Genomic DNA, 13477 nt, shown 5'->3' with positions numbered 1-13477 from the left:
TCCACTGACTCTCTAGGACAGTGGCTCTTGTTTTGCAAATAATTCAGAATGTCTATGCTTCATTCCTCTACATAAATTTAACCATACTATTTTCACTTTTAAAAATATGTGTCTGGAATACTGACAAAATACCCAATACATATTAATTCAAACAAACATAAAACTAGTATATTACAACTAGTAAAAAAAATAATAATTCAAGAGTTTCAGAGTCACTGAGTGGTTAGATGAAAGTATCTAATTAGGCTTGAAGGTGAGATCCTTCTGGTTCCTGGAAGTTCAGGAAACTTCTTTAGCTCATTCACTATGTTGTACTGCATCACAAATGTCAGCAACGGCTTTGACTAGTGCAGCAAGCTTCAAACATATGGTACATTCTTATTTGCAGACCATGCAGTATTTCACATGAGAGTAAAGTTCCATCAAAGCCATGGCCACACATACGTTTCAGTTTGACTGAATGCATGTGCTCTTGGGTCTTGTGCGACCTCTCTGCTTGCTTGATACAGCTTCATCCTTTCTATCAAGGTGTTCTTATCAGCTGAGCATGTTAAATTTCTATGAAACCATGCTTTTGTTATATTTTATTTTTCAATTATGTGTGTAATCTATAAAATGTAATTTATGTGAGATTTGAAGATTATTTCACATTTTTAAATGAAGTGTTTTCATTTAAGAGCTTATTTTACCACGGGGGAAAAATGATACCTCAATGAGTCTTAAAGCTAAAACTGCAAAACTAGACGAATCATAAATGAAATCAGCATAAATATGTGGCCTAACATAACAGTTTAGATGAAAGCACTGTTTTGCAAATAATATAATCTCTATATTTCAGACATTTCTACATGAAAAAGAATTTGTTTAATCCAACAAAATCCTGTTTGAGTTGGGTGAAATTTTTTTCTGCTTGTGGAATGTCAGTAATTTAGAGATTATAGCACAGAAAATGTGGTTATAGAGAGAGCTGTATAAAGTCATCTCCAGCTATTGTGTATCTGCCTTTGTGTATACATACACACATATACATATTTATTCCTGTATGTCTGTTTTGATGCATGTATACACAGGATTATGGCTATACAACCATATAACTTTATGACTCAAGGACTATATGTTATATGAACTATATAAACATATATATACATATATATATATATATATATATATATATATATATATATGTTTGTGAAATATATTTCACATATCATATAAAACAGATGATGAATATAGAGTTGTATGGTTGTTTGTGTATATGTGTGTGTGTTAGCATGTATGTGTGAGTGTGTGTATTATTGGCCTATACCAAACTATTGTAGATTTTTCAGTTTGATTTAGTTGCCATACTTAAAACATCAGACATTTTCACTTAAAAGTGAACATACCCTGTGTGTCTGAGCTCATATTTCTGCATGGCAATGTGTTTTAGAGATGAACTGGTCACCTGCTTCAGATGGAGCTTATATTCTCCCTTTAATTATAGTTTTCATAAGTCTTCAGGGTCCTTTTCAAGTTAAGTCATTCAACATTATATGCTGGGCTCAGTTCATGAGGTGCCCATCTTGTTGGTAAGAGACAGTCATTACAGTCACATTTGTTAATGCTCAAAAGAACAGTCAGAGAAAGTTATCAGAGAATACTGAGGTTCTACCCCATCATAGGCATGCCACCACCACCTTTGTCTCCCTGCTTTCCTGTAGGATTCTCCCTTGGTAAAAAAAAAAAAATCTAAATAAATTGCATACTCAAGAGGATAGAGAGATGGACATCATCCTACAGTAAAATCAAGTTTTGTTTTACTATTTATATACTTGAGTTATAATTCCTTCAACCCTCATAACAGGAACATGAGGCAAGTACTGGTAGGATCCTCATTTGCCCATGATTAAATGGAGAGTTAAGTAAATGACCCTTGTGATTGAGAGCCAGAAAGCTGCAGAGCCATAATTTGAGCCAGCAATCTAGTCTTTACTTTTATTTACTATAGTTACCTAAGCAAGATTTAATTTTATACCTATACTTTATTAGAATTCTATTCTTAAGACTCTAATTAAGCATTTTTTTTTTTTTAGGGAACAACTAATCAAATACACAAAAAAAGACGTTCCAGTTCTTATTTCCTTTCAGAGGATATGCTAAATGATCCCCATCTAAGACAAAGAGCAATGAGCAGAGCAAGCATATTGACCAACACTGTAGAAGGTATGTGATAATAGGCTCTTTACAGTACAGATTCTCAAATAAAATTAATGTAAATCCTGGTCACCTCTAAATAGGTACAAGATATTCTTAGGAAGAACTCAAAGGATATAAAATGGCTTTGAGTAATCACAAAGATAATCAAGGGAAACTGATAGAGTTATTTTTATGTTCTTAAAAAATGGATTACATTCTAGTGACTGATGTATTCTGCTGTCTATCCCATTCTCCACTGTCCCCTCATCCCTTCTCCCCTCCCCTCCCCTACTCTCTCTCCATCCCCTCTACTATAAATCGTTTCTTCCACTTATATAATTTTCCTCCTACTCCTCCTTTCCTCTTATATGTAATTGTGTATAACCCTGTATACGGGGTAAAAATGGGAGTTCATAACCCACTTGAATCAATCTGTGAAATATGGTATGTTAAGAACTATGTAATGTTATGAACAACCAACAATAAAATAATTAAAAAAAAATGGATTACATTATTTGTGATTAAGAATGAACATTGGGTGAAATAACTTTTCAAAGATAAATAACTTAATGATGATTGATGCAGAAAGCCAAATTATCCCAGAACTGTGTGATTCTTTCACTATGTAATCTTATAAACTACTTCTACTCTCTGAATTTATCTCATATGATAAGCAAAGAGAGTCAAAAGGTAACAACATTAAAAATGTGCCGGCTCCCACCCTCTCCTACCACAGTATGCCCCAGGTTTCACCTTTCCGTTGGCTAACACTTCACCCCCCCCCCACACACACACTTTCATCATGGCCCCTAAGTTTTTAACTATCCTGTAAATTTATGGAGAAAAGTAAAGGAGTTGATGGGGTAAAATGTCTGTTTTGTGGGTTCCTCCTTCACTTATTTCCATTCTCTCATTTGGGGATTGTTTTCACTTATACACTAGCAAAAGGTTTTCTGAAGAGTATAGAATTGTCTTACTATTGCCATGAGATTAAAGACATAAGAATACATATGTGTATTGGTGGAATATACATGTATCACAGCACTGTTATGCAAAGTCTAAGCCACAAGCCTTGTTTGAATATTGCTGTGTATTACTGATGTTTATCTGGTTACTAATAGACAATTGACTAACTTCATGTTCTCTGTGTCTCTTTCTCCAAGAACTTGAGGAGTCTAGACAGAAATGTCCACCTTGGTGGTACAGATTTGCACACACATTTTTGATCTGGAATTGCTCTCCCTATTGGATAAAATTCAAAAAGTTTATCTATTTCATTGTAATGGATCCTTTTGTAGATCTTACAATTACCATTTGCATAGTTTTAAACACATTATTTATGGCTATGGAGCACCACCCAATGACTGAAGAATTCAAACATGTGCTCACTGTAGGAAATTTGGTGAGTCTCTTATAGTGTTTTCTATATCCATAGCTATTCTCATAGGTTTTCAGTGTTGCCATTTCTTTTCTTTTTCTTTAAGTCAGCGGGTCTGTAGCTGGATAATTATACATACCTAGAATTTACCCTTATGAATTAATGTGCAAGGTCAAGTTTCTGGTTATAGTTATTATTTTAAAATAATTTTGCAATAGTCTTGAGTTCTATAAATAACAATATTATTTACATGCTTGTCATCATTTGGGAAGTTAATAGTGGTCTTTGCCTGCCAGAATGTCTGTCAAAACTGACATTTTGATACTTTTATTTTACTTACATTGCATCTTCCTTTTTAGTGCACACTCCACTTTTTTTTTCTTTTTTCTTTTTTCTTTCTTTCTTTTTCTTTTTTTTTTTTTTTTTTTTACTGTGGATGCATTAGTTTAACATAATTGTGGTGAAGTATCTGGGACTTTGGAATTCCAAAGACCTGGATTTGATCCTGATTGTGTGACATACTAATTATATGAATTTGATCAAATCATTTGAACTTTGTCTAATAGTTGAAAACTTTAACTCCATGAACTAGCATTCTACTCTCCTTCTACTTTTTCTTGTTCATGGAGGTCTAGATCATGCAAATCCATACTTTCTCCCTGAGTTGGCGACATCACTGTGAACTCAAAAGACATTCACCCTGTCTTCTTTCTGTTATCACAATCCCAACTTCAGTTGATCCCTGCTAATCTCTTGGTGCTACATTGTTTTACAATTGTCTCAAGCATTTATTGACCTAGACGTTTTCCTTTGAACCATCTTTGGTCTGATTCTTTGAGTCAAAGTGTACCTGAATGATTCATAAGCAAGCTTTTCACCATTACCACTTCAAGTGAGGCCTTTGATACCAGTGTCAGGAATCAATTATGTTTTGCAATGCCCTTTTATCAAAATTTGGGATGTCTAAGTTTAGCTGCCACAGTGTCAGTTAATTATGTTTTTCTCTCCTACTGATAAATCTTTCGAGAGTGAGTCAACATGTTCTTCATGGTTGTAAGAATAGTCAGATTAGAAGAAAGCTTGGCTCAAAATGTCAGTGTCAATCCATGATTCTTTTTTATCTTTTTCCAAACTCGTGACCCCACATGAACTTATTTGCAAAGAGTGACTATGTTAAATGGAATTTTAATGTGCTCTACTAAAATGCTATGTCATGGTGATAAAATTTGACAGCATAGATCTTTTTAACCCTTTGATACTTGTATGGGAGGTAAAAGAAGAGTGACACTTTGTTTAGAGAATTAAATGAGATAATAATATTCATTTGTAAAGTGTGTAGCACATTGTCTGGAACAATCAATGCTAAGCAAACAGGCATTATCATCATTGTATTATTCCATGCCATCTAAAAATGACAGAAGTATATTTCTTACTTAGGTCTTCACTGGAATTTTTGCAGCTGAAATGGTTTTAAAACTAATTGCCATGGATCCATATGAATACTTCCAAGTAGGCTGGAATATTTTTGACAGCCTTATTGTGACTTTAAGTTTAGTAGAACTTTTTCTATCAGATGTGGAAGGATTATCAGTTCTGCGATCATTCAGACTGGTAAATATAAACTAACCTTACCCTTATACTCTGCAATGAAGGAATGTTTTTGGCTCCTAATTATTATTATTTAAACCTTTCAGGTCTTGAGTCACAAGAAAAATTTGCTCTAAATATTTAGTAAACTGTACTTTTTTCCCTGAGTCCATTCATTAACAAGTACAGTTAAAGAGCTAAAACCATGTGAATGTTTTAATTTTAGGATCTTGATGATATGATTAATTTTAATTTGAAGCATATGCTACTTATAATAGAAACATTTTTTTTTACCTAGTAGGAAAATAATTTATTTCACAATGGGAAGTTTAAATATTTAATCCATAATGTGTTCCTATGTTTATGGATTTGGTAATTAAAGATTAATTCACTGTTCCCAAAATAATTGATTGATATAAAAACAAAAAGAGACTTTTGAAAACATATTTTTTCCTAATATGCTAGGCTTTTCCCAATATCAGCTTGAGGAAAATTATAAAGGTATTATAAAATAAAATTAAGGTTAAATTATCAATTATAAAAGAAATAATACCTAACAACATGAAGAAACTTCTATTTCAATCCTAAACTAAAATTGCACACTTTGTAATGTGTGTTGTAGCTATATTCGACCAAGTGTAACAAAAGAACAGAAAGATTGAAAAGAGATGAAAATGAAAAAAGGAATAATCGATTTTAATCAGATAATAATGACAATCTTACAGGACTAAAGTCTATTTTAAATTTAGGACAAAAATAAAAAATGGAAACATTGACATTTTTATAATTATAATGTTAAAATTTATATTTGCTTTTAGCTCCGTGTCTTCAAGTTGGCAAAATCCTGGCCCACACTGAATATGCTAATAAAGATCATTGGCAATTCTGTGGGGGCACTGGGAAACCTCACCTTGGTGTTGGCCATCATTGTCTTCATTTTTGCCGTGGTTGGCATGCAGCTCTTTGGAAAGAGTTACAAAGAATGTGTCTGCAAGATCAATGAAGACTGCAAGCTCCCACGCTGGCACATGAACGACTTCTTCCACTCCTTCCTGATTGTGTTCCGAGTGCTGTGTGGAGAGTGGATAGAGACCATGTGGGACTGTATGGAGGTTGCTGGTCAAGCCATGTGCCTTATTGTTTACATGATGGTCATGGTGATTGGAAACCTAGTGGTAAGTAACAGATGTTTACAGATTTACTATTCTCTATTGAAATTATTTTATAATAATACAATCTGTTCTTTTTATGACTTTAAAGCTATATTATAATAAATACAGATGATTTTAATACAAGTGAGAACAGGAAACAAAATATTGTTTTAGTTTTCCTGGAAAAATCTCCCTTTTTTATATTTCTCAAAATCAACCCCTGTTCATTATATGCAAAGTTCCTACTTTATTCTTTCTTTTTGATAGTGGTATCATATGATTCAAATCTGTGATTTCATGTCTCTTAAAAGATATGAAGCCTTTTCAGATTAAAATCTACACTAGTAAATAGTGCATAATTATGTTAACAATAACAAAAATGAAGGTATAATGAACTAAAGCAAATGAGAAAACTGGTTTCACCACCTTATAGTCACAAAATCTAGCATCCGTAGCAAAGATCAGCAAACTATGGCTTATAGGCCAAAGTCATTCCCATTCTTTAACATGATCCTGTGAGATAAGAAGGATATTTATAGCTTTAAGTTATCAAAAAAAAAAAAGAAAGAAAGAAAGAAAAGAGAAAAAGAAAGAAAGAAAGAAAAAAGAAAAGGAGAGGAATATTTTATGACACAGGTACATTATATATATATATATATATATATATATATTTTTTTTTTTTGGTAACTGCCAGCATAGTTATTTATTTATTTATTTATTTATTTATTTATTTATTTATTTATTTATTTTTTATTGGTTGTTCAAAACATTACAAAGCTCATGATATATCATCTTTCATACATTTGACTCAATTGGGTTATGAACTCCCATTTTTACCCCAAATACAAATTGCAGAATCACATTGGTTACACACTCACATTTTTACATAATGGCATATTAGTGACTGTTGTATTCTGCTACCTTTCCTATCTCCTACTATCCCCCCTCCCCTCCCCTCCTATCTTCCCTCTCTACCTCATCTGCTGTTGTTCAATTCTCTCCCTTGTTCCCCCGCCCCCCGCTTTCCCCTCACAACCACTTCTATGTAATTTTGTGCAACATTGAGGGTCTCCTACCATTTCCATATGCTTTCCCTTCTATCTCCCTTTCTCTCCCCCCACTCGTCTTTGTTTAATGTTAATCTTTTCCTCATGCTCTTCCTCCCTGTTCTGTTCTTAGTTGCTCTCTTTATATCAAAGAAGACATTTGGCATTTGTTTTTTAAGGATTGGCTAGCTTCGTTTAGCATAATCTGTTCTAATGCCATCCATTTCCCTGCAAATTCTATGATTTTGTCATTTTTTAGTGCTGCGTAGTACTCCATTGTGCATAGATGCCACACTTTTTTTATCCATTCATCTATTGAAGGGCATCTAGGTTAGTTCCACAGTCTAGCTATTGTGAATTGTGCCGCTATGATCATTGAAGTGGCAGTATCCCTATAGTACGCTCTTTTAAGATCCTCAGAGAATAGTCCGAGGAGGGCGATAGCTGGGTCAAATGGTGGATCCATTCCCAGCTTTCCCAGGTATCTCCATACTGCTTTGCAAATTGGCCTTACCAATTTGCAGTCCCACCAGCAGTGTACAAGTGTACCCTTTTCCCCACATCCTCGCCAACACTTATTGTTGTTTTACTTCATAATGTCTGCCAATCTTACTGGAGTGAGATGGTATCTTAGGGTGATTTTGATTTGCATTTCTCTGACTGCTAGAGATGGTGAGCATTTTTTCATGTACTTGTTGATTGATTGTATGTCCTCCTCTGTGAAGTGTCTGTTCAGGTCCTTGGCCCATTTGTTGATTGGGTTATTTGTTTTCTTATTGTTTAAGTTTTTGAGTTCTTTGTATACTCTGGATATTAGGGCTGTATCTGAAGTGTGAGGGGTAAAAATTTGTTCCCAGGATGTAGGCTCTCTATTTACCTCTCTTATTGTTTCTCTTGTTGAGAAAAAAACTTTTTAGTTTAAGTAAGTCCCATTTATTTATTCTTGTTACTATTGCTCTGTAGTATAGTGTGAAGTCTGGTATCGCTATACCGTCTGATTCACTCTTCCTGCTTAGAATTGCTTTTGCTGTTCTGGGTATTTTATTTTTCCATATGAATTTCATGATTGCTTTATTTATTTCTACAAAAAATGCCATTGGGATTTTGATTGGCATTGCATTAAACCTATAGAGAACTTTTGGTAATATCGCCATTTTGATGATGTTAGTTCTGCCTATCCATGAACATGGTACATTTTTCCATCTTCTAAGATCTTCTTCTACTTCTCTCTTTAGGGTTCTGTAGTTTTCATTGTATAAATCTTTCACCTCTTTTGTTAGGTTAATTCCCAAGTATTTTATTTTCTTTGAGGATATTGTGAATGGAGTGGTTTTCCTCATTTCCATTTCAGAAGTTTTGTTGCTGATATACAGGAATGCCTTTGGTTTATGCATGTTGATTTTATATCCTGCCACTTTGCTGAATTCATTTATTAACTCTAGCAGCTTCTTTGTAGACCCTTTTGGGTCTGTTAGGTATAGAATCATGTCATCCGCAAATAGCGATAATTTAAGTTCTTCTTTTCCTATTTTTATGCCTTTAATTTCTTTTGTCTGTCTAATTGCTCTGGCTAGTATTTCAAGAACTAAATTGAATATAAGTGGTGAGAGAGGGCATCCCTGTCTTGTTCCAGATTTTAGAGGGAATGCCTTCAGTTTTTCTCCATTTTGGATGATGCTAGCCTGAGGTTTAGCATATATAGCTTTTACAATGTTGTTTTACAAAGTTCCTGTTATCCCTAGTTTTTCTAGTGTTTTGAACATAAAGGGATGCTGTACTTTGTCAAATGCTTTTTCTGCATCTATCAAGATGATCATATGGTTCTTGTCTTTAAGTCTATTGATATAGTGAATAGTATTTATTGATTTCCGTATATTGAACCAGCCTTGCATCCCAGGGATGAATCCTACTTGATCATGGTGCACAATTTTTTTGATATGCTTTTGTATTCGATTCGCCAGGATTTTATTGAGAATTTTTGCATCCAAGTTCATTAGAGATATTGGTCTGTAGTTTTCTTTCTTTGAAGTGTCTTTCTCTGGTTTCGGGATCAGGGTGATGTTGGCCTCATAGAACGAATTTGGAAGAGCTCCTTCTTTTTCTATTTCTTGAAATAGCTTGAAAAGTATTGGTATTAATTCTTCTTTGAAGGTTTTGTAAAACTCCGCTGTATACCCATCCAGTCCAGGGCTTTTTTTGGTTGGTAGTCTTTTGATGGCTTCTTCAATTTCTTCCTTTGTTATTGGTCTGTTTAAATTGTGAGTATCCTCCTGACTCAATCTGGGCAGATCATATGACTTAAGAAATTTATCGATATCTTCACTATCTTCTATTTTATTGGAATATAGGGTTTCAAAATACTTTCTAATTATCTTCTGTATTTCTGTAGTGTCTGTTGTGATATTGCCTTTTTCATCCCGTATGTTGGTAATTTGAGTTCTCTCTCTTCTTCTCTTCGTTAGCATGGCTAAGGGCCTGTCTATCTTATTTATTTTTTCAAAGAACCAACTTTTAGTTTTATCAATTTTTTCAATGGTTTTTTTTTGTTTGTTTCAATTTCGTTGATTTCTGCTCTAATTTTAATTATTTCTTGTCTTCTACTACATTTGCTGTTGTTATGCTCTTCCCTTTCTAGGTTTTTGAGGTGTAGTGTGAGTTCATTTATTTGTTGTTTTTTTCTTTTTTTGAGGAAAGAACTCCAAGAAATGAATTTCCCTCTTAAAACTGCTTTCATTGTGTCCCATAGATTCCGGTATGTTGTGTCTGTATTGTCATTTGTCTCTAAGAATTTTTTTTTATCTCCTCCTTTATGTCTTCTGTAACCCATTGATCATTCAGTAACATATTGTTCATTTTCCATGTGATGTAGGATTTTTCCTTCCTTCTTTTATCATTGATTTCCAGTTTCATTCCATTATGATCAGATATGGTGCATGGTATTATCTCCACACCTTTATATTTACTAAGAGTTGCCCTATGGCATAATATATGGTCTATCGTTGAGTAGGATCCATGTGCTGCTGAGAAGAACGTGTATCCACTTGATGATGGTTGATATATTCTATATATGTCGGTTAAGTCTAGGTTATTGATTGTGCTATTGAGTTCTATAGTTTCTTTATTCAGCTTTTGTCTAGAGGATCTGTCTAATGGCGAGAGTGGTGTGTTGAAGTCACCCATAATTATTGTGTTGTGGTCTATTTGACTCTTGAACTTGAGGAGAGTTTGTTTTATGAACGTTGCAGCTCCATTGTTTGGTGCATACAAATTGATAATTGTTATGTCTTGTTGGTGAATGGTTCCTTTTAACAGGATATAGTGTCCTTCTTTATCCCTTTTGATTAATTTAGGTTTGAAGTTGATTTTATTTGATATGAGTATGGCCACTCCTGCTTGCTTCCGAGGGCCATGTGAGTGGTATGATTTTTCCCAACCTTTTACCTTCAGCCTGTGTATGTCTTTTCCTATCATATGAGTCTCCTGAAGGCAGCATATTGTTGGATTTGTTTTTTTGATCCAGGTTACTAGCCTATGTCTCTTGATTGGTGAGTTTAGGCAATTAATATTTAAGGTTACAATTGAAATATGATTTGTACTTTCAGTCATGTTTATTTATTTATTTATTTTAGTTTGGCTAGTTTTTACTTTTTGGTTATTTTCCTCCCCCTTGACTGAGATACCTCCTGCTGTTAGTTTTTGGCACTATTTTTCAATTCCTCTTCTTGTAGTATTTTGCTCAAAATGCTTTGCAGTGCTGGTTTTCTGGCTGCGAATTCTTTTAGCTTTTGTTTATCGTGAAAGATTTTAATTTCATTGTCAAATCTGAAGCTTAATTTTGCTGGATACAGTATTCTTGGTTGGAATCCATTATTTTTCAGCGTTTGAAATACATTGTTCCAGGATCTTCTTGCTTTCAAAGTCTGTGATGAAAAATCAGTCGTTAACCTAATTGGTTTACCCCTGAATGTAATCTGCCTCCTTTCTCTCGTAGCTTTTAATATTCTCTCCTTGTTCTGTATGTTGGCTATCTTCATAATTATATGTCTTGGAGTTGGTCTATTACAGTTTTGAATGTTTGGGGTCCTGTAGGCTTCCAGGATTTGGCAATCCATTCCATTTTTCATCTCTGGGAAGTTTTCTAGAATTATTTCATTTAATATGTTGTCCATTCCTTTGGTTTGAATCTCTGTGCCTTCTTCTATCCCGATGACTCTCAAATTTTTTTTATAACATCCCATATCTCTTGAATAGATTGCTCGTGGGATTTAAGCATCTTTTCTGTGTTGACTATATTCTTTTCAAGTTGATAAACTTTGTCTTCATTATCTGATGTTCTGACTTCTACTTCATGTAGTCTATTTGTAATATTCTCGTTTGAGTTTTTAATTTGGTTTATAGTTTCCTGCATTTCTAGGATTACTGTTTGATTTTTTTTTAAGATCTCTATCTCCTGGTAAAGCTCATTCTTTGCCTTTTGAATTTGTCTGTTTAATTCATTTTCAAAATATACTTTTATTGCTTGGACTTGCTGTCTCATGTCTTCTCTAATATTCCTTTCCATCTGAGTTAGGTATGCCTTGAGTTCTTTCCCTATCCCTGTTTCTGATGCTTCTAGGTCCTCTTGTAGATTTAAGTTCCCCTGCATTGTTTGTACTCCTTTTTTTTTCCCTTGTTTTTTCATAAAGTTCACGCTACTTTCCAGCTCTATTTGATTGCTGTGTTTCTGCTCTCTTCTATAAATTTGTTTTGGTTTTTTATATCTCTGTTGTCTCTCCTTTGTGTTGGTAGACTATGCCTGCTAAAGTGGATTCTGCTGGGAAGGAATTCCGACGGCCAAGCTGCAGTGACGTCACCTCTCTGCTATGGCGGGCCCCAGGCTCCTTGCCGGGGTGTCCGAATGGGGGGATGGGACTGGACTGTCTCTGGTTGGTTTCAGCTCCCGGACGCGGACGGCCGATCAGTTGCCGGCGGGTGGGCGGTCTCCAGCCGCCCAGTGGCACAGACAGCGGGCTGGCTTTCGCCAGCGGGCGGGCGGGCGATCTCTAGCCGCCCAGTCGCGCCATCGGTTGCCGGCAGGCGGTCTCCAGCTGCCCAGTCAGAGGGGCAGCCGGTTGGCCATCGGTCACTGGTGGGCGTGCAGTCTCCAGCCGCCCAGTCGTAGTGGCAATGGGCCGGCTGTCGCTGGTGGGCGGGCGATCTCTAGCCACCCAGTTGTGCGGTTGGTCGCCAGCGGGGGGAGGACTCCAACCGCCCAGTCGCGCGGGCAGTGGGTGGAGTTTCACCAGCGGGCGTGTGGTCTCCAGCTGCCCAGTCGCGAGGGCCTGGCCTCTAGTCCCCTGGTTTCTCCTGCTAGTCCTGGTTTCTCCTGCTAGACCAGATTTCCCCTGAGTGATGCCTCTCAGCAGTTCAAACTGTATTCTGGGCCTGCCGTTTGTTGGGCATGGAGGGTGGCTATTGAGAACCACCCCGACCCCCGCACTCTATTGTTTTGATTTTTTCTGCTTGCCCCTCCCCCCGCGCTGGCAAGACAGGTTTCGTTTTCCCCGCTGATGGAGGGGGAGTTGAAGGTCAGTGTCTCTAGTTTTCCCCGTGTCTTTTTGCAGGCTTGCTCTGATAATCCCTCCCCTGGAGAGCCTAGGAGAGATTTTATGCGAATTCCCCGCTGTATGGGAGATGAGCTGAGTAACACACACCTGTTTTATTGTTGCAATCTTTTGGAGAGTGGCGGTGGTTACTTCAGCTCTCCAAGATGGTGGCCGCTGGTTTCCTTGGTGGAGTTTCCGTTGTGGGGGATAGAAGTGTACCTCTTCCTTCCCCGTCTGAATTCCCGAACTCAGCCCGGGGCTCCGTGAGGGCTCAGGTGGCAGGATTCCACAGAATCCACAGCAACGTTTCTCCCTGCTTGCTGGTCACTTCTTGGCGGCTCCCCACCATCTGTAGCCGCGGGGCGGGCCGCGCGGATCAGTCAGCCCAGATCTCCGGTTGCACAGTTGGCTCGTGTTTGAGACTCAATTACCGGACCTCGGTGCTGGAAATCCTTCCTCTAGGTTTCGGTGCACCCTCATTTTGCTGTAAGTTCCTAACAAGATAGTTGTTTGTCGTTCTAACTCGTTATTCACCCGCGTAGTGGCTTGGTACAC

The 13477-nt window shown here is 36.5% G+C and overlaps 1 protein-coding gene across 1 annotated transcript in view; it reads left to right on the top strand.

Moving 5' to 3' along the window:
* SCN9A (sodium voltage-gated channel alpha subunit 9) overlaps positions 1-13477 on the top strand; it is a gene marked incomplete at its 3' end in the record, with an annotated part of 181825 nt that overhangs the window by 110422 nt on the left and 57926 nt on the right. The window contains exons 13-16 of the mRNA XM_081262212.1: positions 2073-2202; positions 3339-3577; positions 4991-5164; positions 5959-6315. Coding sequence (XP_081118338.1) covers positions 2073-2202; positions 3339-3577; positions 4991-5164; positions 5959-6315 — 900 coding nt within the window. The remainder of the gene's footprint in view (positions 1-2072; positions 2203-3338; positions 3578-4990; positions 5165-5958; positions 6316-13477) is intronic.

This window comes from Spermophilus citellus, assembly GCF_964194105.1.
Source record: "Spermophilus citellus genome assembly, chromosome: 11".
In the NCBI taxonomy this organism is placed as follows: domain Eukaryota; kingdom Metazoa; phylum Chordata; class Mammalia; order Rodentia; family Sciuridae; genus Spermophilus; species Spermophilus citellus.
The sequence above is the reverse complement of the archived record's forward strand: the minus strand, read 5'-3'. Positions and strand labels throughout refer to the sequence as shown.